The sequence below is a fragment of the Falco cherrug genome, chromosome 8, assembly GCF_023634085.1.
Source record: "Falco cherrug isolate bFalChe1 chromosome 8, bFalChe1.pri, whole genome shotgun sequence".
In the NCBI taxonomy this organism is placed as follows: Eukaryota; Metazoa; Chordata; class Aves; order Falconiformes; family Falconidae; genus Falco; species Falco cherrug.
In genome coordinates, this window is record NC_073704.1 from 64,681,650 (window position 1) to 64,709,167 (window position 27,518).

A 27,518-nucleotide genomic window follows, 5' to 3' on the forward strand; every position below is an offset into this window, starting at 1 on the left:
TGTGCTCCTTGTAGTTCTACAAATAAATGTGGGGGTTTTGTCCATTATAAATAGCATGCAATTTTTGAGGAATTTTCGAGAAAAGTAGTGATCTACTGCAGCATTAGGCTCAATACTATTGCAGAGTTACTGAATAGTATGTTGATGAAAATGACTTATGTGTCCTGTACTTCATCCTCTGGTTTTTGTTAATTTACCATGAGTGTAATAGCCTTAGTAAAATAAGATGTTGGTCCTATCTAAGAATCTTTACTGAAAAGTAGTATCTTCAGGGGTTATCTGTGGAGAGAAGAATTGGTCGACTCTTAAATTAGCGTTAGAACAAGAGGAAATGACTATTGATTACCTCCTAATAAATTTCTTCTAAAAGCTATTTTCTCTGCTTTTGCAGGAGAAAATGTATTTGCATAAGAGTTTCCTCGGAACCACATATCTTCATTGCCATGGGAATTCCAGGTCCATTGTCTGAACTTTACTGGTACCATTTTTATTGAGGAAAGAGCGTTTAATATACACAGCTGGAAGAAAAGACCACCACAGACTGCAAATGTTTTACAAAAGATTAAGGAATTGTACTGCTTAAGGGAACATTGATAATGAAAGTCATGGAGGATCAACTGTAAGCTTGGAAACAGCATCTTCCTGTGAATTGGTGCTATAATCTCTAGAGACTGAGAATTTGGTAAGGGAACACAGAGCAACAAAACAAAAATAGCCCTTGTTGCTCTGAAGACACCCTTGCCTAGTCAACCAGTTGCTTTGTGCCTTATCAAGGGAGGCGCAAGCACACCCTGTGCCCTCTTTATTTCACAGCTTAATTCCTTCTACAGAAATGAAGCTGAGTGGTAGCAGCCGAGTAGGGTTACTGTTCCCCGCTTGAGTCACGCATTACTTCAGTTCTGATGGCAGTGTTGGAAGTATTTGGTTATTATACTCCTGCCAGCTTGATTATTTTCTGCTGTAAAGATATGCCTTAATACAAGTTTTGCATATATTTGAATTCTTTCTAAAAGTATTTCTCTCGTATTGCTTCTGAGTAGAAGAAGAAGAAACCTGGAGGGGAATTGATCAAGCGCAAAAGATCTTGACAAAGAGCATCTCTCATACGCTTCTCTTCCTTCTGTTACACACACCGCATCAGGATGGTTTTATTTTAAACTTTTCATTTAAAATTCAGATAAGCACAACCTGTCTTTGATACCCTTTACTGTGTTAGGGTAATACCACACTTTACAAATAGCCCCATGAGAGCCTGCATGTGTTCTTTGTGAAGATTTAAACCAGGCATTTGATTGCCCTAAAGGAAAACAATGGGCTCTGCATTTTTCAGGGTGGGTTGTGCTTTATTTCCTGAAACGTCATGTAAACTCTTAGTGGACTCTTCCTCATACTATGCCTAAGTGCTGTGGTCCTGCTTATTTCAATATTTATTGGTCTCAACCATCCTATTCTGAAGCTAAACAAGCATACTGCTGAACAGCCCAGCCACAGCCTGTGGCCACCACCGGCTCTCCAGCAGTGAAATCCACGAACCTTTGCTTCCGTGGGTGGCGCTACAGGTTTATGCTGTGGGAGATGCTGGCCCATACTTTGTGGTGGAAGAGCCGCAACACAGTCCTTAGGAAATGACTGTATTCCATACTGGCACGGTGGAACAAAATACTTCATCTTATTTTGGTTGTTAAACGATTCTTGCAAATTTGGACTCTGAATACGGAACAGTAAATATTTATGAAATGTAATGGCCAAGACTAAATATATTCATTAGCATATTTATTTTTATTGAGTTGCTACTTTGTGTGCCTGAGGAAATAATCAAATTTCTTCTGTTTGAGCTGCTGTGTACAATTTTAGGACTAGCATTTTTCTTCTCGCATCAGTCTGGATTCTGGAATTAGGACAGAGGAAGCATTTGCCTCCTCCCCCACCCCCAAAGCAGAAGTAGTTTGTGAATAATGGAAGTCAAATACAATCCAGTCTCTTCTTTGAAGCCTGTGTTGCCCATCTGCTGGGTGCCAGAAAGAGAAGGGTTGAGGCTTCTTCTGGGAAGCGGGGTGCTCTTTGTGAGGCCAGGGCACATGGTCAGGGTTCTGGGATTGTACTACAAAGTCTGAAAAGTGAGCAAATGAGGGGAGAAGTTAGGGAAGGCTCCATTGTAACTTCTGGGATCAGTTGACGGGCTGAACCCGTATTCTTCCCAGTAGGGACGCCTGCTGGTTTAGAACTTTATTCTGTGGCTAACTCATGCTAGCTGTTACTAGGTGTGTTATTTTAAGCTTGCTTTGCAGTCAGTGTGTTATCACCAGCAATCTTCAAACCTTAGTCTGTCACAAACTTGCATTTTGTATAACAAAAATCTTCAGCTGAAGTTCATTTTGTATAAATCTCCAGAGTTTTGAGTAGTTATTGTAAGGGATGTGACTCAGTGACGCTGTCAGCAGGGGTCCCTGAATGGCTTAGCAGAATCACCCTCCAATACAGCGGGCTGTCGGAGTGCAGGGAGTGGGTGGGCTGGTTGGGCACAAGGTTCTCATCTGTCTTGGGAAACTGACAGGCTGATGGAATATGAAGGGTTCTAGGAAACCCCCGTCCTTAACATGAGTGAAAAACTGACTGTCTCTGCTCGTCCCCAGGACCCAGGTCTGCCCTGGCCCGCTGGAGAACAGCCCCAGGGCTGGGGAGCCGTCCCGCTCTGGCTGCAAATCAGCAGCCACCTGCAGCTTTTGCTTTGAGGGTCTTCCAGTGCTGTGTCCCATGTTGGAGCTTAAGTCACTGGCTGATCAAAGGTGTCCCCGTGCTCCCTGCCACAGCGGCACATGAACAGCTTGAATTTGCCTGCAAGTCTCTGCTGGAGGGCTGCTCTGTTACCGGGAATGAGCTCTCCCGTGTTCAAAGCTGCCTCTTGATCCTGTGCTGCATTTTCTGTCAGCTGCCTGCTTCCCTGCTCCAGCGGCTGAGAAGTCCTTGTTTCTCTTTGCTCTAAATACACATGATTGTTCCGAACGTTCCTGGCTGGGGTTGGGTCAGCACAAATGCGGAGAGAAGCCCGTGAGCTTCTGAACCCTTCCTTGCCGTGACATAGGCACAGCTCTGCTCCCCCGGAGCCATGGCACACATTTGATGAGCAGGGGATGAAACATTTGGCTCCATGAAAAATAACTGTGCTAGGAGCAGATTTCTGCTGTAAATACCTACCTACAATCAACCCAGTGTCAGGATTTAATGGGTGGCTTTGGTTGTTTTTATATCTGAAACCCGGGCACCTTGGGGGGAGCAGGGTGGTAGGGAGGGAGGGCTGGGTGCAGCCCTGGAACTGGCAGCTCCCTGGGGAGGGGCAGAATGGGACGACCGAGGGTCTGAGGGGGAGCGCTGGGAATCTGGAGCCGAGAGGAACCGAAGGTCTGGAGGCAAAAGCTTTACACAAAATCACTCTATAAGAAATGAGGCTGGATCATGCATCGGACTGAGTAGCAGAGGAGCAGGGAGTAAAGCCGGAGCGGGAGGGAGGAATGTGCGTGGGGGCTGGGGGTCCGTGTGGCCGCAGCATCTGACGCGGTGATGGCAGGACTTGCTGTGCGTGGGTTGGGCACTGCTGCCACTGCCAGGGCCCAGCCTCGCTGGTGCTGCAGGAGTGTTGCTGCCCGAAGTCAAGCACATCTGGAAAGTTTGCCTTCCCCAGACCTGGTGTTTGTTTCCATGCTGATGAGCTGACAGCTCTGAGGACACAAATTCAATGCACGATAGTTTTCCCATGATCTAAACCCATCGTTTTCAACTCTATTTCCAGCTTTCAAGCCTGTGGTTTTTTTTTTTCTGTGTTTATTTCTTTTTTTGTGTATTCTGTTTCACGTCTGTCTCACTAATGGGACAAACATTTCAGTAAAAGTGGCAAGATTTAGAGCACTTAATCTGCTTTAATATTAATCCATTGCCTTATTTGGAGGGATAACAGGGCCTTGGGGAAAACTCCATTTCTAGTTACCTTTGCAGCTGGAAATAATGATGCTCATGCCGGGCATGGCCACTGGTCTGCGGCTCGAGGGATGTTTTCCTGGGTGAATTCTTGGTTCCAGCTGAAGAGCCCACCCTCCCCTGCTCTGCAGCCGAACAACACTCTGAACCACAGAGGGATGTGAAAGGTGACAGGTCATTAAAGCTTTTCTAGGGAATCCTGCTTAGCAGAGGCAAAACTTGAGAAAAGCAAAGGATTTGGTAAGGGGAGCATGGGGTGGGGGTGAGTGCAGCAGCAGCATCACCGGAGAGTGGGGCGGGCAGGAAGGGCAGCAGGAGGGGTGTGATGCGGTGTGGCGCTGTGGTCCATGGTCTGTACAAGCAGCACATGCACGGGAGGGCAGCAGGATGCCCAGGTGCCCGGGCTGTCACAGTGCACCCAAGAGCTGGGGGTCAGACCCTCCTGTGCCCCCGAGCTCGGGACCGCGCCCGGTGCATCTCCTGCTTGGTCCAGGACACTGCACAGGCAGGCGGTCACCTGCTGTCATGCTCCTATTTTTTAAACTTTGTGCTGAATCTGACTGAAGCTTTGTTTTGTTTTGGGTTTTTTTTGGTTAGGTTTTTTTGTTTGGTTTTTTTTTCTCCAGTGAATAAACAGCTCGCCTTAGCTACTGGCTGGAAACCTGGTTTGGCTGGGAGCCTAAACCAGCCGACACTCGCAGGCAAGAGCCAGGTGCAGACAAGAGGCCAATTAAACGCAGAACAGTAAATCCATCTGATGCCATTATGCTTTAGTTTGCATTAGCTGAAGAAACAAAGCGCCCAGATGAACGGGCTTGGCAGAATGGCACTGATCTTTTGTACTCTTTAGAAATCAAGTTTTTAAAGTGCTGAATACCTGGTGGATAGTATTTGCCTTTAAAAATAAAAAGTTATATTCTATTTTCAAAGGAATTAAAGAATACCCATGATTGGATCCTTTCAAAGAGAAAATAATTTAATTTGCTCCCAAGATCAATTAGGAAAGGATTGTGAAAAGGGACATTGCTGTCAGGAGGCAGGATGCAGTTCAGAGCAAAGCATTGAAAGAAATTGCCACATTTGGTGTTGCCTTGTAAACAGAAAGTGTTGTAAATGTTCCTGTCATTTGAAGTGACACTGCTGTAATCTTAGGTCACTAACACCGTCTTTGGGGGAAGAGACGGTACATTTCCACTGGGTTTTTTTGTTGTTTTTTTTTTAACTGCCAGGCACTCATCATGTGTTCCAAATGTCAGGAGCCAGCTCTGCTTTGTGCAGGAATCACATTTTGTTCTTCGTAGGCATGTTTGCAGGCTCAGAGCTGCTGACTGCCACCAAGGGTCAGCCCTGTGCGCGCACTGCCCCCAGCCCGGGCACTCCAAGTGCCTGCACGGGGGACAGGGAATCACCCTCCTCGCCTGGTGCCCCTGCCCGCTGCGCAGACAGGGTTGGCGGGGTGTACGTGCCCGAAGGCTGCAGCTGGGTTTCTGGCAACACGGGCTGGTTTTCAGTATGGGAGGGCGGCATGTGGGAACCCACTGGGGGCTGTGGTGGTGCTGGCTCTCAGGAGCCAGGCTCTGCGGAGCATCCTCATCTCCTCGCTGGGATGGCAGCTCCTTGGCTGGGAAGCAGGTACTTGAAAGCATTGATAAAGCTGCAGAGATTTAGTTGTGGGGTTCTGTTTCCAACCAAGCCCCAGAGACCGGGGGGCTCAGCAATGCTCCCCCTGTGCCCTGGCAGGCAAATGGCCAATGCTGGCCTGTGCCCTGGCAGCCCCTTGCCACCTGCTCGGCACAGCAAAGGTGCCCTCGTGCTTTCAGGCTCCCATCCCCACAAGAGCTGCCGCAGCTCCTCTGTCAGCCCTTGTTTGGTTTCTGCCCCGGTGCCCCTTGCTCAGGCCGGGGCCGGGTAGCTGCCCTCCCGCCTGCCAGCAGAGGTGTGCCTGCGATGCACGGGCTCGGGCTCTGGGCACAAACTTTCTATTTTGGTGTCAGTTTCTCCATTTCGTCTGCAGAATTCCCTCACACCTATTTTTCTCTTTATTTCTGCTTCGATTCTCATTTGTTTTACACATCAGCAAGTCTCAAGCCAGAGGAGTAGACTGGACTCCCTTTGGCAGTCTTGGTCTCTTGCAAACGATGCAGAGAGACCATTAAAGTGCCAGAGTTCTATATGTTTTTCCCATTGATACCGCTCGGAAAGACCTTGCAATCCAATTGCTCTGTCTTGATTGATTTGTTCTCATTATCAGCCCTCAATTATTTGCAGATGTAAATGACAAGGCTCTATTTTCTCATAGTGCTTTATCTTTTCACAAAATGCATCCAACAAAGTTGCTAATGGAAAAGCTTTTAACCTGCCGAGGCGGAGGGTGATCCTTGTCTCTTTGGGTGAGCGTGTGACACGTGGAGCTGACTAACGCTGCAGGCTGCAGAAAACCCTGCTGCCGCCTTTGCAGTCCTCCCTCAAGTTACTGGGAGATTTAATAGACACCCCAAGGTGACTGGCACAGCAGCGGGGATGAATTGTTTACTTCGAAAATTGAAGAGAACAGAAAGGACAAATCTATTTCCTTGCTTCGGAGGCAGGGATGCTTAACCAGCGCATCTTGGCTTCACTGCTGGGAGCCTGGACAGCTGGAAGGATGGTGCTGGTTGTGCTCCATGACAGGATAATAAACAGATTCCCAGGGATGCAGGAGTGAATACTGCTGCAGGGCACGAGCAAAGTGAATTGGTCTGGGCTGGTACCCCCAGCGCAGTGTCACACTGTCCATCTGTCCGCCTCGGGCAGCTCTGCACCATGTGGGTGCAGTGTTACTGCTGGCAGAGGCTCAGGAGGGACCTGGGGATCCAGGGAGCATTGGCTTCAGTAGCAGGAGAAAAAGCAAACTGGTGTATTTGGAGGTAGAATAGCCAGAGCAGTGTAAATGCAAAGAAGTGAGGCTTGCCAGGCCCATGACATTTATTAAAAACCAAAAGCAATCAAACAAGAAAAAAAAGCCAAAGATCTCATTTTCCAAGTCCTGAAAAAAGCATTTCACTGTCCCCAGGTCTGGGTGTTGCAGCGGCCACAACCAAGGGAGCAGAGCATGTGGGAGCATCAGGTCAGACCCGCTGGGTACCATGGGCTGAGCATCTCCCTGGGTGAGTTCCTGCTGCATGGTCAGGCTGGGCTGGAGAATATATTTTAGAGAAAAGTATGTGATATAAAGCATCTGGTGATGAGGAAAGCACCCCACTCACCCTGGTGCTCCAGTCCCCTTGCTGCTGGGAGCACTTCACCTTCCGTTTCAGATCCCTGCTCCTGTCAGACCTTTGCACATAGCCTGGAGGGCTCATCCTCACCAGATGCCGTCTGGTGGTGCTTAGAAGTCATGGCCAAGGCATGTTTTCAGCCTTAGATATTAAACAGATCGATGGCCTGGAGTACAGGCATTCTTTTTGAACTCTGCAAACCCTGCTGGCCTGTCCCTGGTCTGCAGCCCTCCCCAGTGTGCTGACACCAGCCAGCCTGGGGACACATCCCCGCAGGGGCTGCGGCTGCCCCACTCATGTCTCCCCTCGCACTGACCCAGCAAGTCAGCAGTGCAGCAGCACTTCACCTCCCAGCTGCAAAAATGTCTCTGGAGCAATCCTGCTGCCTGGTTCTCCAGGGACAGAACTGAACAGGAGCGGCTGTGGTGGAGGTGGGTCCCACCACAGGACCCCCACGCTGGGGGCTGTTGAGCTCCCTGGGCGTCCCCTGCCCTGGGCTGCCCTGGGGGTTCCTCACCCTGGATTTGAAACGCAGGGCATCAGTGGTTCCAGGGCTGCTGCTGCCTCCAACCTGAGCTCAGCCATCACACAACTGCATCCTTCTTCTGACGATTTCATCCCATTGCTGGCTCCTGCATTTAAATAACAAGATGAACTTTCAGTTTATATTACAATAATCTGTACCTATTGCACTTCTTTCTGTCCTTTATTCTCAGGGTGGGAATTTGTCCTGCAGGGATGGAACAGATCGGGGGGAATATTAGGAAAACCAGATCAAATGATGGTATAATGGCGTGAGATGACTCAGTTCTATTGTGGCATCATCTTACAAAAACAGGGCATCGAACAAAACGTACTTGTATAGAAAAGTTTTTTTCATGTTTTTTCCTTTTAAAAGCTGAAGAAAAAAAAAGTTGAAGAAAAAAGAAAAAAAACACTCCTCCTGATTTATATCTTTATGTAACTTTGGGTTTTTTTCTATTTGGGCTCCTTATGCTCTCCGTGATGCCTGTGAGCAGCGGGATGCCTGCAGGTACCGGTGTGCCAGAGCATGGGTCTCTGGCAGTGCAGTTGGGGTCCCACCCCGGGGCAGTTTCAGCTGGCACCAGGAGCACCCCTTGAGGACACGTGGCATTAAGCTCTTTCATGGTTAAAAGCAGCGTTATCCTTATATTGCTCTATACGAGGCTATCAGCTCCCTGCTACCCTTGCGCATCACAGGGGGCAAAAGGCCAATTTTGATCATCTGACCCAATGCTAACTCTTCTTTTCTTGCTGTTGGCCAACAGAAAAGGGCTTTGAGGTGGGGGATGGGCAGGCGGGAGCTCGGCACGGCACCCTGCTCCATCCTGAGACACCCCCAGCACCCGTGGTGTGTGTGGGGCCGCACCACCAGCCCCACTGCCTCTGTCGGCAAGCAGAGCACCGGACAAGCCAGGGGAGGTCTACATGTTCCCCAGGTTTTGCCCTCAAAAATGGCACTTTTCCAGAATTCCTGCCTATTCCCAACATAATTCCCAGCAACATGGCTGCATGTTGCAGCTTTGAAGCCTCATGTTTGCTGGGAGCCCTGGAACAAACGAACGGTTTAATGACCTGACTGCTTATTTCTTTGGGCCAAATGGAGCTGTAACAGGGGGTCTCATGTGAAACCTGTCCTTCCTAGCTGGGCAGAGTGCAGGGTGCCCATAACAAGGCATTGCCACGTGTGTGTGCAGTGCTAATAACGCTTCTCATGTTGTTACACTTTGTTGGTTTTTGTAGTTTTTTAGGCCTACAGCATTTTCTTCATGGTTAACATGAAAAAAAAGCAGGCTGGCTGAGCATCTGGGGAGAAAGATGCTCTGTGGAAGAAGATAAAGAGCTTCTGCAAATATTTATGCACAGAAAACTGATCAAATGTTAACGAATCTCATTTACACAAGAATTGTGTGTATTTGTGTGGTTGTAGCTCCTGCAGCTGGTTCAACAAGGGGCAGCTGTTTGTCACAGATAGTTTAGGGGTTACCCACTGACATGCTTGTCCGGGGGGAGGATTTGGTGCTGTTGCCCCCAGTACATAGCCCTCAGGCTCCCAGGGAAGCAGGTCATGCTGGGCGGGTGTGTAGGCTTCAGGTGATGCTGATGGCTGTGATAGAGGCACCTGGGAGTATCACACTGCGCCTGCCCACCAACTGTATTTAATCCTCTAAATTAGCAGGTGGGCTGCTGGCTAGTGGGTGCTCTGTGCCTCTCTGGGGTCTGGTTCTGCAAGAACTCTCTGTGCTGGGAGTTAGTTGGGCTCAAGCTTTTAATGCCCTGTGTTGGGGAGGGGGACAGCGTAGAGCTGCTGCATGTCACGTCATGACTGATTTCAGCAAAAACATGTGTGCCCCCATCACATGCTTGCTAATACATATTATAAAGGAAGGTGTTACTTTGGAGATAAGAGAAAACCTAAATAGCCTAATTCCTATTTAAAGTAAAGTTGACTTAAAGTAACTTTCTGTGCAAGGTTTATAAGCAAACTTTACTTTCCTTCCCCCTGTTTAGTTTTTGCTACCTTAATGCTTTTGAAAAGAGTTTTAAAATATTTAAAACTGGTCAGGTAAAAACGTGTGTAAAGGCTGCCCTAGCTCTGAGTCAGTGCATTATAAATAAAACAAAAAACTAGAATAAATCTTGTTAACAAGTAAACATAATATATTTTAATCTAAAAGCCCCATAAATTCCCCTCTACCTGTCAAGAGTGATGCTGCTTTTCTCTGCAGGCAGTGCAGAGACCCACAAGTCACCCTTCACTGGGAGGAAATGTGAAGTAAAGCAGGGCAGTAATTAATAATAACCCATCACGACTGAAACTCTTCTACCAGGCAGAAAAGTGTGTTTAAAAAAGGGGTAAGTTCCTTCTACTACATCTGCTGACTTTGGATCACTGGGAGAGTGTACCGCGACTGTATTCAAAAGCACAGCAGTAAATTACTAACAAGTGCTATTTAAAAGAGAAAAAATAAGTGGTTTTTTTCTTTAATCTTTGTAGCATTTTTGCCTTTGTTACATTACAGAAAAACCCTACTAGCAGCTTCCCTTTATAAAATAAGGGAAGCAGGGTCATAAATACAGGTGTTAGGAGCTGTCCCTGAGAAGAGGTCTGGGGATGTTCGGTGGGGAGTGATTTGGGGCTGTGACCACCGTCTACTGCCAGTGCCTGTGTGGCAGGGGGTCCCCAGGAGCTGGGCTCTGCTGCCCACAGACCGTCCCCGCGGCGGGGCAGGGGGCAGGGGGCAGGCAGCACCACTGTGCCCCGCTGGGTGGGTGTTCCTGGAGCAGCCAGGCTGATGCCATCTTTCCCCTCCAAGTGGGGTAAGGGGCAGCACCGCTCTCCAGAGGGTGGGGGGTGCGGGTGCTCAGCAGGGCAGAGTGCCAGTGGGCGCAGCGCTGGGCACGAGGGGTGTTGTGCAATGGCTTGTCTGTTCCCTGTGTTGCCACCCTCCCGCCCCAGTGATGGGGAGCACCTTGCCCGTGCCTTGGCCAGGCGAGTGGCTCGCTGCCATGCGCGGGGGGCAGCCTGCTGCGGCATGGATTCAGCTGTCCTTGGGTGGTTTTGACGTGTGTTGGTGCCGCGGGCAGTGCCCAGAGCTGATACACCCACGGGTTGCAGCCCTGGCCATGCTGGCAGGTGGAGAGCTGCGAGCTCAGCCCCTCGGCCCGAGCCTGGGGCCCCAGCAGCTGCTGCAGATGTGTCAGTGGGTACCGGCCTGGGGCTGGCGTGTGCCACCAGCCTGGCATCCCAGTGATCCACAGTGCCATCCCTTGTTAGATGGGCAAGGGGGGTTATGTCTGGGAGCACTGCGGGGGCGTTAAGCCTCGTGCAGCATGCAGGGGTGGTGGGATGCTCCAGGACCAGAAGGGGATCCTCCAGCACACCAGCAGCCACGTTTCATATCTTCAGATGACCCTGAGCCCGTTTTTCACCCACAGTGGAAATTCGTCCCTTCCAGTGTTTAGCTTTCTACTGAAAGGTGCAAATATCTGGGAAATTCCATATTGTACAGTGACCTACTTTACAGTTGCGGTTTTTTTAAAAAGTACCGGGAAAACTGCCAAAAAGTTACGACTTAATTTTTTGGAAGTTGGCCCGTTAGCTCCTGCCTTCACAGGAGGGGGAGCGGGGGGTGAATTTGCAGGCGATGCTTTGCTTCCCCGGGTGAGCTGAGACCTGCTCTGGCTCCTGACCATGTGGTGCTGTGGAGATGCTTGTGGAGGATGTTTTGGTTAAGGAGCTGCAGTTTTAACATTCATCCCTCCTTCCTCAGCTGGTCCAGCCTGGACTTACTAAGAGCTGGATAGGAGAGTATTTGGTCAGTTCTGAGAGAAGCTGATTTACAGGGACACATTTTTATATGTAAAGAATCCTGGGTTTGGAATTGGCTAATAAATACCCAGGAACGTACATGAGATCCACGTACTTTCCTCTGTAAGATCAGCCCTGCGTGACATTGGCACAGTGTGTGCTCACTGGAAGTACAGAGCTTGTTGCTTCACGAGCAGGTCTGGTGGGTGCTTGGGGAGGGTGGCAGCGCAGGTGCCCTGGCTTCTCTGAAGCAAAACATTTTGGGGAAAAGCTCAAACTGTTTCACCTGGGAGGCTCTTGATTGTGGTGGTTGTGGGAGTGTGAGCCTGAATGGAGACAGACTTCTCGGGGGTCTCAGCTGGTGCTCTAATGAAGGTGAGTTGTGCTTTGTGTACATATAAAAAAAAGTGTATGTTTTTCCCCCTCTCTGCCCAGCTGGCACTGCGTGCTTGTAACTGCCTCAGACTTGCTGGGATGCTGAGGTTTTCTGAAGACCTGGTGGCACTTGTCTTTGGGAAAATTTCAGTTGTAAAGATTAAAAAACAGAGGGTCTGAGTCCCTATTTTCTGGCTGAACACCAACATTCTTGTTAGAAGTGATGCACTTTGGAAAAATTTCATTTGGCCAGAAAATGAAGATTTCTTTTTGGTACATTAAAAAAATCAGAAGCAAACTGAGCTCAAAATCTATTATGATCTGATTCAGTATCCCCAGGGAGTTAAGTGTCCTGCAAGTGCCTTTTAGTAGCGAAACAGCAACGCTGGCTGCACTGGTTGGTCTGACATGAATTCACAAGTGGGTGACAGATGGGCAGGGGGAAGGAGTTAGTGGGTTTCCACTGTTGCCTTTGTTTTGCTGTGGAAAATTGTGTTCCAGCTTCTGCTGGAGAAGTTGGGATCTTTCCATCAGGTTTGGTGGCAAGGGCCAGAAGAGGTGCTTCAGTGTTTCACAACATGGAAATGCGGATACAATTATTGTTATTGGTTGTGGTTTTGGATGGGTTTTTTTTCCCAGTTCTGGTGGAGAACACTCATCCCTTACACCCCCATGGAGCACAGCAGCCTCGGCTCCATGGACCCTTACTGGGTTTTCTGCCTGTTGGTTTTAAACCAACTTCTAGTAACAAAAGGTAGAACTTTTAAGGAATGACTCATTTAAAATTGCCTTTTGGCCCCTTGGTGGCAGCGACTCTCTGGGTGAGAAGGATGCTGCAGCAGAGCTGGTGGGTTCCACTGTGCTGGTACCCACCCCTGAAGGCAGCCATGGGGAGCTGGCTGGGGGCTCCTGGCTGGTCTTCCTGTTGTTTGCTGGAGTCTCTCTCGCCACTTTAAAGTAGAACTAGGTTGAGCTCATCAGGCAAATTAATTTTTCCTGGGGGCACTTTGTTATTTGTCTTTAAAAGGAAGGAAAAGAATTATACTGAACATTGCAATTAATCTGAGTAGTTTTCTGTAGCCGACTTCAAATCCTGCTGGAAACATAAATGAGCAGTAGGTAAGAGGTTGCAGTGCTGTAGTTCCAATTAGAGTGCCTTCTGTTCAAGTTCATAGGCTGCAGGTAATTTATACAAAGTGCTTGTAGTGCTTTGGATGCTTTAGCTTGATGGGGAAGAAAAGGAGGTCAGCGTTCACCTGAAATATGCCTGTTATTAGCTGCACTTCTCAGTGTTTCTGCAAGGCATAATTTAAAAACAATTTTTCTGAATTGCACCATCTGGAGGAAGAAAAAATCAATAATGTATTTACATGAGGTTCAGTAGCTCTACCCACCTCGATCGCGTCAGTGGATGCAGCTCCTCTTGCTTTGCCATGTTTAGGTTATGGATGGAGATAACGCACCGTCTGGTGGGGGCATGGGAGGTACAGCCTGTGACTTCGGGTGGATGTGTGGGGAGTGGAGGGTGCCCTTGGCTGGGGAGGGGGTGCTGTGTGCTGCCTGCCTGCAGCTCCTCTGCTAGTGCTGCCCTGCCTTGTGCCTGCGGGCCTTTCTCAGCTGGGGTGGCAGCTCATTAGTCAGTGAGGTGAGTACCTGGTGCTGGGTGTGACCTAAAAACTGTTGGAGAAACAGAATGCAGCGATTCTTGCCCGTGCAGCGGCTGGCTGCCACCTTTCTGATCCAGCATTTCATTTGGAGTTTGACCTAGTTAGATCCATCCCTTGTGGGGACGTTACAGGTGACATGTACAGCTGTATGGCTCCCTCTGGTCACAAGACAGTATGTATGGCCCCATCCCTGCAAGCTCCATATGATGCCTTCCAAATCCAAGTGATTGGAGGAAAAAGAATTTTGTGACCCTGGGGAAAGGTACAATCATAGAGCTTGTGCTGGCATCAGTGCAGAAGTGATACCATTCCATGATTCTGCAGTATTCTGGTGTCCTGAAAGATCAAAAGAAGGTTGGTAGTTTTTATTGTATTACTGCAGTGAGAGTCCACTTCTCAAGTTTAAAATGCCACAAACAGGAGAAAAAAAAACCCAGAACGTAACTGAAATTCTGGTGCATTTACAGCGGTGTCTGAAGCAGAGGGATCCCTTCCTCCACCATGGGCTGCAGCCGCAGAGGGCAGTGCCCGTTGGACCCACAGGAGGGATGGAGATCCACAGCGTGGGGGGATGCAGCCAGGTATGAAACTGGTATTCTATCCTGACAGATACTGGTGAGGCTATCAAGTTGTGCAGTTGATATTTTTGGTATTTATATATCAATAAGCTGGTGATCCACATCGGTTTTTATGAAATTTAGCTTTAAGGCAGAGGGAACTGTTGTTGTCTCTGGGCAGGTGGCCCATGGCTGATCCCTGAGGTGCTGCCACCTTCAAACAGGTTCTTGCAGGACTGCATGGGGGTCGTGTCCCTTGTGAAAAACCAAGCAGTGCCTTTGGGTCCAAAATGACTTCACAGAAAAGCTGTGTCTGATGTTGAGCACTTTAAATTCAACCTTGGAGTAGTCTGATACTGCTGACACTGAGACACGGGAGTTTTGTTGGTGATTTGCAGTGGGAGAAGATGCAGACCTCTCGGCAGAGCAGGTATTTCTGTCTGCTGGGTGCTCAGTGCTGGTGGCTGGGGCTGCTGCCGCTCCCGGATGCTGAGCCAGGACAAGGGGGATCTGACGGACCCAACGCAGAAGCAAGGGAAGCTACAGGAGACATCAGGAAAAGAGGAGGAGGAAAAAGGAAAATATGGCTGCTTAAAGCCATGGTCTTTCTTCCTGAGCAAGGACAGATTGACCTGAGGAATCTGGATCGCCGTCCTGGGCTGAGGACTCAGCAATGGGGGTGTCCTCTGAAAGCTCCAGCAGGAATAAGGGGTGTGAGTAAATGTGTGCCCGTGCTGGGCTGCTTGTACCAACTGCCCTGTGGTTTGGTGCGGAGCAAGTCCCTGAGCATCAGTGTCTCCGTTTCTTTGTGTTGCGCAAGAGATAATTATTTACTCTGCTCTCAGCTTGCTGTGAGAAGTAATTAGTTAACAAGGTGACAGTGCTGTGAATGCAGCAGTTGCTCTTTGGTGCTTTTTTCAGACAAATGAGGTTTGAGAACTTCCTCTTCTGATCACCTTGATAGGAAGGAGGAGCACTTCTGCTTAATGAAAGGAGGCTGAACCCCAGTGATGTTAGTTGCTCGGAGATAAGGCTAAGTCTTGATTTGATGGTGATGGAGAGCACTTGTGCGTGGTGGCTCTTTTTTTTTTTTTTTTTTCTTTTTCTTTTTTTTTTTTTTTCACTTGGGACGTCAGGAGCATGAGCAGTGCAGGGCTCCAGCATTACTGTTGGCAGCTCCCCAGCTGCGAAGGGTCTATCGCCTTCATTAGCTGGCGAAGGTTGCAGGATTTGCTGGATGATTTGAGATGCCTTTTTCAGGTGTCACTGAAATATTGCTCTTGCGGTGTTGTTTGGGATTTCAGTCTTGCTGGCACTGCAGATAAACTAAAGGTGAACAAAGGAAGGATTTGAAAAAGGCCAAACCTAGCTTTACCTTTTGCTGCTTCCCAGCACAGTATCGAACATGCAGCTGGCAAACTGGGAAATATGAAACCTACAGCTGTAATTACCTTTCTGAGGGCAACTCTCTAAGCTGTGAAGTTGGTGGTGAGTCTCGCCTGAAAAGCAAGCCAGCACAACATAGCTTATTCTTACACACACACACAACCTGAAAACAACAATAAACCCCTCCTGTAGTGTGAGTAAATTAATTTGGTTTTTTTTGTATGGTGCTCCCATAAACATAGTATAAATTGTTGGTGTGTTGTGCTGCTAGTGAGAAGAGGGAAAATGCAGCTGTTTTCTTAGCAAGTGGATTCCTTCCTTTGGTCAAAAAAAAATAAACCATGCAAATTTCTTTAAGTTGCTTGCTGCTATGTTTTCTGACCAGAATAAAATTAAAACTGTACCCAAGAAGACGCAGGCTGTGCTGTGTGGTGAGGACCAGCTGGGTCTGTGTTTTGCTGTGCAGGTGATGCTGCCGTGCTCCTGCCTGGGGGACTCCTGCATCAGAGAAGATGCTCTGCTAATGCTGCGTGCTCAGAGCTGTGCATCTTGTATCCCCAAACCCCGTTTTGTGTGTGAGCTGTGTGAGCCAAAGGGTTATGTCTGGCGTGTGTCCTCAGGCCTTATTCTGCAAGAGGAAGAAACCTAGTGGGTGCTCAGCCTCGGGAGGGGGCGGCTCTGGGGGCCTGGTGGCTCCCTACGGCCACCTGACAGGGGGGCTGGGCAGGGGGGGTCGGTCTCTTCTCCCAAGTAACCAGCGACAGGACAAGAGGAAACGGCCTCAAGTTGCGCCAGGGGAGGTTCAGATGGGGGAGTAGGAAGAATTCCTTCACGGAAAGGGTTGTCCAGTGCTGGACCCGGCTGCCCGGGAGGTGGTGGGGTCACCGTCCTTGGAGGTGTTTAAAAGCTGTGTAGATGTGGTGCAGAGGGACATGGTTTAGTGATGGACTTGGCAGTGCTTTGTTAATGGTTGGACTCAATGATCTTAAAGGTCTTTTCCAAGCTAAACAATTCTGTGATTCTGATTGATTGATTATTCCACTTTTTAATGTCACTGTAACTGAGAGCCCAGAAGATCATGAATTCTTCTGTCTTCAGTTTTCCATTTTCCTTCCATAAAATCCCTTGTTAATGACAAGTGATCACAGCTTACCCTATAAGAACAGGCTTTGTAAAAGCAAGGCTGGGAGCTGGGGGTTGTTTCCAGCAGTAGCGGGTGATCATTCAAAATCCCATTAAGCATGCAATTTCAGAGAGAGCTCAAAGTGTGTGAGCAAGGAATGTACGCGGGATAAATGCTCCTTTGTTTCACTTGCAGGAAAAGGTCCCCAGGAAAGAATGACCTGGTCTGTTCAGCGTTACCTGTGATGATCAGCTGATTGAATTTCATTGACCAGGTTAATATTGAGCCCTTGTGCAATTACCGGGAAAGAAGAGAATATGGTTTCTTTTTGCCTTGCTTTTGTGATGTAGAAGAAAGGTTTGTATTTCAAATGATTTTTTAATTTGTGCAAGCAATCTCTTGAAAAAGACCCTTTAATTTAGGGCAGACTGGAAGAGTGCAATTCTTGAGGTTGTTCTTAAAGTAAGACTTTGATTTTTTTCAAATGTAGTTATAGCTCAGCATTTAAAATAATAAAAATAAAGAAGCCACTAGTCTTCATCACAGAATAAGCTATATTTAAATCTGCGTGGGCTCTCTGAGACCAAAGTAGTCTACCTGCACAGCTCAGGGAGTGGGATTGGAATAGCTTGTGGCAGTGTGGGCTTGGGTTTGGTTTTGTCAGTCTTGGTTTTTTGGCTGTTCAAAATCTAACCTTAGAGGTCCAGGTTTGTTTTTAAAATGGAAATAATCCCTGCCTTCAGGTCTCCCCTGCGATGGAGTGGTCTCTGTAGGCAGTCTGGGCTCTGCACAAGGGAAGGATTTGCTGCGTGGGGTGGGTTGCAGCAAGGACAGGTGGTACCAAGGAGGGAAAGAGGGAAGGTGGTGTTGAAAGTCCTGTTTCTTCTGTTACTTCTAGTTCATGTGTGCTTCCAGAAGGACTCTCAAATGGTCAGAAACTGGCTATTTTGGCATTAAACTTAAATGCTGAATTAAAGTGAAATTTTGAAAATCTGAGATCAATCAAAATGTTTTCTGTGCTGAATCTGTGTTGTATTAAAGATAAAAAATGTGGAAATTGGAAACTAATGCTGAAATGCCTTGTTTTGACAATTTTGACAGTGTTTAAGTGGTTATTTAAAAGCTGTTTTAATACAGTAATATTTTTCCAGTGGAAAACAGGCTTGGTGTAAACTTTCTGTGTTTCCCTGAGCCAGGCTGGCGTGGACAGGGAGCAGCTTTTCCTGCTCGGGCACGGGAGGCTGGGGATGCTGTGGATCCTGGTGGCTAGCAAAGAGGGAACGCTTGTTTCCTATGGAGATAAAACAAAACCAGTTGGTGACTTCTTTTATGCCCATTAATTGAACAAAGTACTAATTAGAATATATCTATACTAATGGAACTGGGTTTTACTTCTGTTTTTGGCTGTCTGCTTCTGTGATCTGGTCTGTCCCTTTGCTCCTCCTGTCCCTGTTTCCAAGGGGATCTTGTGTCCCTTGGCTGCTGCTTCTCACTTCGATCCCATCTCCAGACTGCTTCCACATCTTCTAGAAATGAATAGAAGTTCATCCATATCTCCTGCCATGGGGTCGGCAAATACTGATATTTTTTTTTGATCCTGTTTTTCTGCTCTGATCCTAATATTTGTGGCCTATCTGTGAGTGTCACACTGTTGACATAAAGCCTCTCCGCTGGCCCTTGGGGTGGGTAGGACCCAGCAGGTGAGGCACTGGTGGGTTCCACACCAGCAGTGATGCACCAGCTGCATGGCTGATGGTGCCAGAGCCGCTGTCCTGCTCCGTGGGCATGGTTCAGGGCGGCTGGGCAAGGCGAGGGCAGTGTGATGCTCCGCTGTCACCTCCTGGTGTAGGAAAGCTGTGGTTTTGGGAGCTCCTGAGCTGGAGCTTCTCTGAGTTGTCATGTTGGTTAACCTTTGATGGTCATTGTTCCCATAAACTTTATTTTATTGCTTCTAGTGCAGTGTTAAAAGGATCTCAGTCTGTTACTTTAACTTCCTACTTGTCACTTCATTTTGTGCCTCCTTATTCCTGTATTATAAGAAACAGCAATCAATGAATTCCCTACTTGCTTTCTTTGACACCCGTGATTTGATGTAGCTGCATCGTATCTGTCCTCCTGCAGTTCCCTGTCAGCCAGGGGATCCTGGGCTTCATTAAGCTCTTGTTGGAGCTCTGCTGCTGCTGTGCTCATGCTTGTCATCCCTGTCTGCATCTCTTCAGATCCCCTTAGAACTTTATTCAGAAACAGCAGCCAAAAAAACCCCAAACCACCAAGCCCAGCTGTTAACAGCATGAATTAGTATTTTTTTTTAACTGTTGTCATTCACACAGGAACATGGTGGTTGTGGTGTGTTTGGGGTTTTTTTCTTTATTTTAGTATTAATTTTTCCCTGTGGTCTATACCTGATGCTTCAGAAGTGGGTTGTGGCTGGTGTTTTTATCCTGGAGTATGCAAATGACAGTAGCATGATTGTGACTTTTTTGTGCACAGATTAGGGCATACACAGGCATTGGCTGAGTCCGTAATCTCTTGGTGTGCTGTGGGATGTAGTTACTCTGAGCCAGGAGGGATGATTGCTCAAGCAAGCCAGGTGTTTTCTTGTTGGACAACTTAATACAAACTTCATCCCACTGACAAGCTAGCATTTCTCGAGCTCTAATCTGCTGTGCACTTGTGACAGGCAGGGTGCTGGGCAGGGTGCACAACAGCAGCTGCAAGCCTGTGTCTCTAATTGCATTGCGTCCCCTGCCAAGCGTGGAGATGGCTTTGGGGAGTGGGGGGAAGGAGCTGTGCCTGGGATCCATATGGTGAGAGAGGAGGTGTCTCTGCAAATTGTCATAATAGCTGGAGAGCTGCAGGTGGTCAAGATGCTACTTTTGGCCTCGTGCAGTCTGTCATAGTTGTGTGGGTTTGTTTGTTGTTTTTTTTTTTTTTTTTTTATGGAGCTTCCTTATAATGTAGATTTAGAAACAAAGCTGTTTACAGGGTGAGACTTTTATCCTGCTTCGGAGCCTGTAGTCTGCTCCCTTGGCAGTGTACTTCCAGGGTTCTATGTGTCTTTTTTAAAAGCAACAGCACGTGATAGTGGGTTTAGCTTAACTCTCTCTTTCTGAGCAAGCGCTGGGCGCGTGAAGAGGCAGCAGAGCCTCCCAAAGCAGGAGGCTGGGGAGCAGGACCGGTGCCGCTCGCCCCTGCCTGTGCTCTGCTCCACTCTTGCTCCCGTTTATCAAATGATGGGACTTGGTGTAAAGAAGTAAAAAATTCCTGTTGGCATATAATGTGGAAACCTGCCATACCTGGGTGAATATTCTTTTTCTTTTCATGAAAATCAAGAAACCAGAGCTTATGTTTTCCTATACGGTATACAACACATCCCTGGTGCATATGGCACGCGCCACTGCCACAGACCTTAGTCTATCATCATTCCCCTTGCAATATGTAGTACAAGCTGTGTTCTCCAAATAGTTCTCATGTGAGCTTTGCTCTGTTGGTGTCTTTGGTATGTTGCTTACAGAAAAGCCTCATCTCTGAATGCCTTCCACACCGCACAAATTGATACGCCTGTAAGAATATGTCAGCAGCTTTCCAGAATATGTGATTGAGGCAAAATGCCAGTTGTTTAGATAGAGAAAATTGGGAGGGTATCTCTTCATTTCAATTAAGCAGCCTGCACATTAACATTTTCCCAGTAGAAATAGGGCTCATTTCCTCCTTGGAAGCCAGTCTTGGTTCTTTTTGTTATTGTTTACTGTTTCAGATGTGCATTTCCTCATGTCTTCAGAACCTGCTACAGATATAGGTTTCCTCATATCTCTCCTCCTGGGCACAAGCGACTGGAATCCATGGGGACTGGATTTGCTATGCAAACACTGCATTTTGAGTATGAGCCAGTCTACCTTCTATTGCTAAACAGGACCCAGTGCAGTTACAGTACAGAAGTACTCACAATATTCAAACAAACAGTGAGAGCATATCTTAGCCTATTATTTGTCTCAGTTTCTTTAAACTGCTTCTGCTACATACATACTTTATTTTCTTATGTATAAACCTGGTTGTGCTTTGTGGCTGTCAGTTGATTATCCTGTTGTGGATTGAGCTCCTGGTTTAGTACATCAAAGTCCTGACACTGCACTCTTGAGCTACTGGTGGCCACTTCAGCCAGGTACTCCATTGCAGAAAGGGCTGTTCAGTTTGGTTGAGTGACCCGAGGTATTTCTGAACTGACATCCCTGGTCTCTTTGCAAGCTGCTGGTTTGTTTGCAGCAGCTGAAGCTGAGCAATCAGTCGATTACATCTGAAATCAGAACTGCATGCATCAAGTAAGGCTTAAAGTCATGGTTTTGCTCTGGTTGGTGTTCTTCTGCAAGTGTTGTGACACCAGACAGTTTTGGGGTTTTTGTTCTTGAGTAAAGGACTTAAGAGAACCATACTTTCTAAAAATTATTTTTCAAGTAGTTGCACTGAAAAAAACTTTAATTTTTGAGTAGCTGGTGGATCATGAGCTCCTATTAACGTTTTTCTTGGAAGCATTTCTCTTCCTTGGGAATTTGAACACTAATATCATTAGAGCAGCTCCTGGTATAAAGCTTACCTATCATCCAGTTGCATGGCTTGAAGTAAATTACACTTCTGAGTAGGTGTAAATTAATGCTTCCCTATGGATGGCCTTTCTTGCTGGACAGAGAATCTGAATACCTAGTAATGTATTTGCAGGATTTCAGATCTATTTTATGTTCTGAAATGCAATATTCATTTTAGGTGATTTTCAAATGAATGTGGCAGCATGGAAACTTCAAGAATATAGTGTATAGCTTTACTAACTTTTATAGTATTGGACCTGACAGCTTTAACATGCAGCAATGATGATGGGTATAAAAATCTGTGATGCTTCTTGTTGCAGTGTGGTTGCTGCAGCTTCTGCAGGCAGCAGTGTCCTATCACAGCATGATCGGGGCAGTGAAGTTTCTCTGATGTCTGTGCAATAAAACACACCTTTAATTACTGATGCAATTAGTTCTGCTGATGTTCATGGTACATTGTACAGTTCACTGAATGCTTCATGAATATGTATGCCATCATCCACAAACCAGAGTATAAAATTACTTCTGTTGGAGCCTGTTATTTCATCTACCATAAATGTATGCCACTCTTCAGAGCATTCCAAAAAATACCCCTTTTGACTTGAAGAGCTGCAGTTTCTGTTCTTTCATTTTGGATGAATTTGTCTGGGTTTGTGAATATGTCTGGACATTCCTTTCAGTCATTTTAAAATACCAGGATAACACTCTGCCTTCAAACAAAGCAGCTGAATAAAATTATGATCAATCTTTCAGTTTAAGAGTGTGTTTTCTGCTTTTCAGCATGATTGCCCTTTAGTACAATCTTTTCTCTGGCAATGTAATGTAGGCTGCTTACTGCTCTCAGTGAGAGAACAGATGCAAAAAGCAGCCTGGAAACCTTGAGTAAATACGATGGCTTAGGTGGGAATGGGCTGGGATATTGTAAATGTAGGTTGAAGCCCTGGGGTGGTAGGGCAGGAAGACTGACTCCTGTCGAGCTTTGTCCACAAAGCAGGTCAGAGCTGAATGAGGTGATGGAGTTATGGCTGGGGTGTGTGCATCAGAGCGCCATCCAACGTCACTAGGAAGGGGTAAAAGCCAGTCTGGAGGCAGCAGTGCAAAGGCTGTAAGAAAGAACTGCCTGCGGTTCCACTGAGGATACTCTAACTTTCCTAGGCAGGTGATTGTGTTGTGGCTGTATAGCCATGGGCGATGTAGGGACTTCCAGAGGAAAAGGATTGTGGTGGGGACCTCAGGGTCTGCAGACTCTGGAATGAGGCTGCTATTCCCTCTTGTGCAGTTCCTCACAGCTTTCACTTTCTTGGGAAGTGGCAACAAAGACCCAGTCACACAGGTAAGCTACAAGCATGAGATGCCTGTGGTGAGATCCAGGCAGTGCATCACTTGATGTACCACCCTGTACAGGACCTCAGGACACAGCCCTTGTCCACTCCTGCAGATGGCTAGCATCCATTCAGTGCTGTATATGCTAAGCATGGGTTGGAGGTGAACTATCAGTCTGTGTATCGAAAAGCTGGAAGGTTTCTTCCCTTGGACACTAATGGATTTGTAAACTGGAAGCCCTGAAGGCTAAGATTTTGAAGGGAATCAAACTGTGTGCTCAGGAGACTGAAAGATCCTAATTTCATTAATGAGTAGTGCTAGAGACCCCAAACCAGCCATTTGGAAGTGAAGGCAATCAATCCAAAGGTGCCACAGCTCCTTACAGCATGATGTTGTTGAAAGATTTTAGGAACAATGTTAATGCGAAGCCAGCAACCCTTATTGTCTGTGTGATGCTGGAAAGATATATGTGCACCCAAGGGACTGCAATGATGCAATCGGCTTGTCCAAAAAAAAAAAAAAAAAGCACAAACCACAAACATCTTCTGCACCTGCCTTGCTTGCGGTGTATTTCCATTTGAGTAACGGAAAGAGTTGTAGAACTTTATGCAATTTGTGTGCTGCCAAGACTTTGCAGAGTACTGCAGTGCCCTTATGCACTTCTGCATGCTTGGCAGTGAGGGAGCAAACAAATGAATCTGGCCTTTCTGCTGCGGCAGCAGGCTCTTCATTTTGTACTTCAGCACACAATGATCTCTTTATACACAGCCTTCTGAAAGAAGGAAAGCTTGATACAGCTATTAAAATGGAAACCCTTCCTTGGGACCGTCCATATTTCAACAGAGATGGATGTGTGAAGGTGGAAAATATATTAGTGTGATGTATGCATCTCTCTTCCAGGTTTAAAAACTGAGAGGAGGAAGCCCTTTCAACTGCATAGCTGTTTCCCCTAATGGTCGGTAGATCTTCCCTCGGGTACAGTTCTTCTTTTTGGTGTAATTAGTTCCTTATCACTGGCTATTCACTGTCTGTCTCTGTGCAGCCTCCTCTGTAAGGTCTGAAATGGCGAATTAACCAAGTTAAATAAGAATGTCAATGCACTTTGTCATACCTAATCACACTTTGGAGACCTAGCAAAAGCTCTGTGAGGATCAGATGTTGGTTATCAGAGGGAAGGTAAAGCCCAGACAAACTTGAGACCCTGTGAGAAAAGCAGGCTGCTTTACCTGTAACGGTCAGGGTTTGGCACCTTTGAAGTGCGTAAGTGTTTCTGTGTTTCTCTTCTGGGTGAACGGGTTGGTTTGCCCGTGTTTGTTCAGGAGGAGAGTTACAGCCTTAAAACAGACACATTATCGATTGAAGCCTGTGTGCATCTTTTACTTGTACAGCTGTAATTCTTCAGATGGTTGCTATCACAGCTGAGCTTGAGATGGAGAAATCCCTCCTGCTTCAGTTCATTGCCAAGATCCTGCGAGGCCCTGGGGAGGTGGTATCGATGCCAGAGCAGCGTCTGTTTGAGGGCTGCCCCATGCCCCCTGGTCGCCCTTGGGTGGCACCACCCAGTCACCCTGCCTGGTCACGATCTTGAGGTCTCAGCCCTGGACTGCTTCATGCCTGGGAACAAAGAGCTGATTACTCTGGGTGGCTTTTTCTCTTACCTTCTAAACACCTTTTCAGGAGGTGAGTCCCAGGATATGGTGTGTGGCTCAGTTAACCCCCCCGCCGGGGCTCTCATTTTCAGGACTCTGTGCAGGTGGTGTGGGTACGTGAGCAGGACAGCAGCCCTGGCCAAAGCGTTCGGGTGTGAGTGGATGAGGCTGAGCAGCCCAGACCTGCTTCCCCTTGCAGAGCAGAAAGCTCAGGTATTTAAAAACCCACAAACAAACAAAAAGCCTAAACCCAGACGTGCATACCAGTGTTTCCAAACAATAAAGTCATTCCCTTTATTTACAAACTCTGCTGTAAGACAGGTTAGTAGATGGAGCAGCGTCAGAGAGCCAACCTTGTTTGCAGCACAGTGCTTTAAATAGGGGCTGCTACTCCGCATCAGCAGCTGCTTTATTCACTGTCGCTTTCCCCTCCTCTCCCCCTCTTATTCATCCATGCTGTGATTCACCACATGGGACTTGATAGGAGCGATGCTGTTTGATGCCAGCCCGGCAGTGCGGCTTGCCTCCCCTGGAGAGAGCCCCCTCCCTCCCACCTCACTGCCGGGGTGCATGTGGCTGCACAAAGATGTACTAGAGGATGTCACCACAAAATGCCACAGGGATGCGAAATGCCATGTGGCTTTCTGGTGGCAAGTGCAAAATGCATGCCAGCTGAGCTGATAGGGACCACTGCCTGTCGTGTAACACATTGTCCCTCTGCTTTTCTGGGGACCCTGGTGCCACCTCATAGTGATAAGCTTGTTTCAGTGTGCATGCAGCCACTGGTGCCTGAATTGCTCATAAATAAAACCAGCTGGCTGCAACAAAAGTTGGTATTCCCAAAGCTTCATAATTATTTATGAGTCAGACCAGCGAGGCGAGTGCTCTGAAGCAGAGCAGTAGTAAACAGGATCTTACAGTCTCTGAGAAAACTGCTGACTTACAAAATGCAATACCTCCACACAAACCCCCAAAATCACTAATACGTTTATTTTTACATTGTTGTTGTTATATGGTGATGGATGATAAAACATGGTGTAGTTCAGCCCTTGTGAGATTGCATTCAAACAAATACACTTCTCACAATCTAGCAATTTTAATTATCGTCTCTAAGTTTGGTTCCTGGTGTTTTAACGTTGACTTGTGTTTGCCTGAATGAGGTTTGGGTAGCCCAATAGTTGAGTAAATAAGCTTTTGAATTCCATCACTGTTAATATTGTTGGTATTTGTAATCACAAACACAGTCAACCTTACCTGGGCAATCCTGCCGCTTCAAATTTGTGTTTAGGGAAAGACTTTTCCTTTCTTTCTGTGATGCCTGTCTTGCTTCTACTTCTGTAGTATTTGTTTAACTTTAGCTGTCACTAGTTACATAACGTTTCACTTCCGCCTGCAGTTTTCAAGGTCAGATTCAGGTTTTACTTGAACAAACAGTAAGTGCCTGCATGTGGAATAGGAGAGCTACAGGCAGAGTGTGTGCACAATGCAGTGCGAGTACCTCAAGAAGCCAGTTGCTAAAAGCATTGCAGTAGTTGTCTGCCTTGCGTATTTTGGGAGGCTTACTTCAGAGCTGGGGTTTTGCTTGTGACAGCTATGTTAAAAAGCTTGCCTTAATTCCAAGATGTAATTTGTTGATTTGTCTGTTTTGGTCAGTGTGCTTTCCTGCGTAAGTGCATCTCTGCATTACCTGCTCGCTGGTGTCATGGACAGCACAATCTGTTTCCTTAGAACGCAGGGAAACGAACGGCACCTGTGTGGCGGGCTGTGTGCCTTGGCATTTATTTGTGAAGTTGGGGTGGGTTTGAGTTTAACAGCACCAAGTCATCTTCTGTGAGTTCTGCCTGATTCTTGGCTGAACTTTGGGATGGATCAGATCTGTCCCTGTTTTCCAGCTAATTCCTGCAGTGTTTGAAAGGTGCTGTGACACTTGAAGGCTTTGGATGCCAGAGCTCCTACACCATTCCCCACGGTTCTCATTCCTGACTTGGTGGCCCTGTCCTTTTGCCTCCTGCACAGGGTCTTCCCAAAAGTGCAGTCAAAGCCAGAGAAGGCCAGGTTACTCAGGGCGGTTTCTAGGTGGCTCCCAGCTGTGGTGGCACAGGGTGCTGCACGGGGCTTAAGAGATGGGAAGCACAAAATGGGCAGTTTTGGTCCTGGCTCAGAAAATGGGACAGGGTGGGAAGCTGGTTTGGGCAAGCTGGGCTGGTAAACTTGGCTCAACACAGACTGCAAATTAATTGTGGCTGCACCCCTAAAAATTACCAATTATTGCAAAATGTAATACAGCTGTAGCAGGACCTTTGGTTCCCTTGGTGTCCTTGGTGGTGAACACTGGGAGAGACCTCATCCTGCTGAGCCCTGAGCCTGCGGCATGTCAAGGCTTTCCCAGGTGCTGGGGAAGAGGTGTTTCATGTTAGTCATAATTGGCAGTGGGTATTTAAAAGGTGCATGAGACTTCATATATCTGACAACATCACTTTATTTTTCCAGCTGTACAGCTACGTGGCCAGCTGGCTGGAAGTTGATTGACTGTCTAGCTTGAGGGAAGGCCACGATGAGTCTGTCTTCTACCCATCAGCCCTAAAGGAAGAATGTGATAGATGGAACCTGAGTTATATCCCAAAGCGAAATCTCGCTTCCTTTGTGTGGGGAGCTTGCAAAACCTCTTCCCTTATGAAGTGGAGTCCCTGTCACCAGAGCTGATCTTTGCTTTCAGGAGCAGTGGGGCGCCAGTCCTGAAATAACTCCGTGTGAGTCGTGATCAGAAGCAGGATCAGGTCTCTGTGTTCCCATTCATTTAAGAAGAACAAATACCACATGTTCTAAATCTCTGTGAACTTCAAATAACTTCAAATAGCTTGGAAACTTGAAAAAATATATTGCTGCTACCTTTACTTCCTGACAGACAATTTTATTCTCTTATAGTTGGCTGGATAGCTGTAAATACTTCATATAGTATGGATTAATATTTTGAGTATAATGCCAGTCTTGGAGGGGAAGAAGAGCCACAGAAATGGAACATGAGATGAAATTTATTATAGTAGTCAAATTGCTGCTGATCGACTTCTTTTCATCTCTCAGACGAAAACTTGTAAACCACTTTTACTCTAAATAACGTAGCAAATGAAAGCTGTAGCTTTTTGTATTTAATTTGCTGTTCCTGTAGGTCTTCGCTTTGACCTTCCTGGAGACTCCCCCAATCCAACAATGCCCAGGGAGGGGGGATCTGTTATCTCCATCTTATGAATGGAAAAACGAGGCAAGGAGAGGCAAAGTGGCTTGCTTAAGCTTATGAA

The 27,518-nt window shown here is 47.2% G+C and overlaps 1 protein-coding gene across 24 annotated transcripts in view; it reads left to right on the plus strand.

The window, feature by feature from the left end:
- The window catches only part of PRELID2 (PRELI domain containing 2), a 105,885-nt gene that overhangs the window by 22,258 nt on the left and 56,109 nt on the right, over window positions 1-27,518 (plus strand). For 2 of the 24 annotated variants that reach the window (XM_055718074.1, XM_055718073.1), the window contains exon 7: window positions 395-1,776. The exons of 21 other annotated variants lie outside the window; for them this stretch is intronic. Coding sequence is in view for 1 of the 3 variants with exons in the window: in XM_027807314.2 (XP_027663115.2) it covers window positions 392-393 (2 nt within the window). In the remaining 2 variants the exon portion in view is untranslated. Of the gene's footprint in view, window positions 1-391; window positions 1,777-27,518 lie in introns of those variants that run through there. One more of the 24 variants, XM_027807314.2, reaches the window with a different exon arrangement.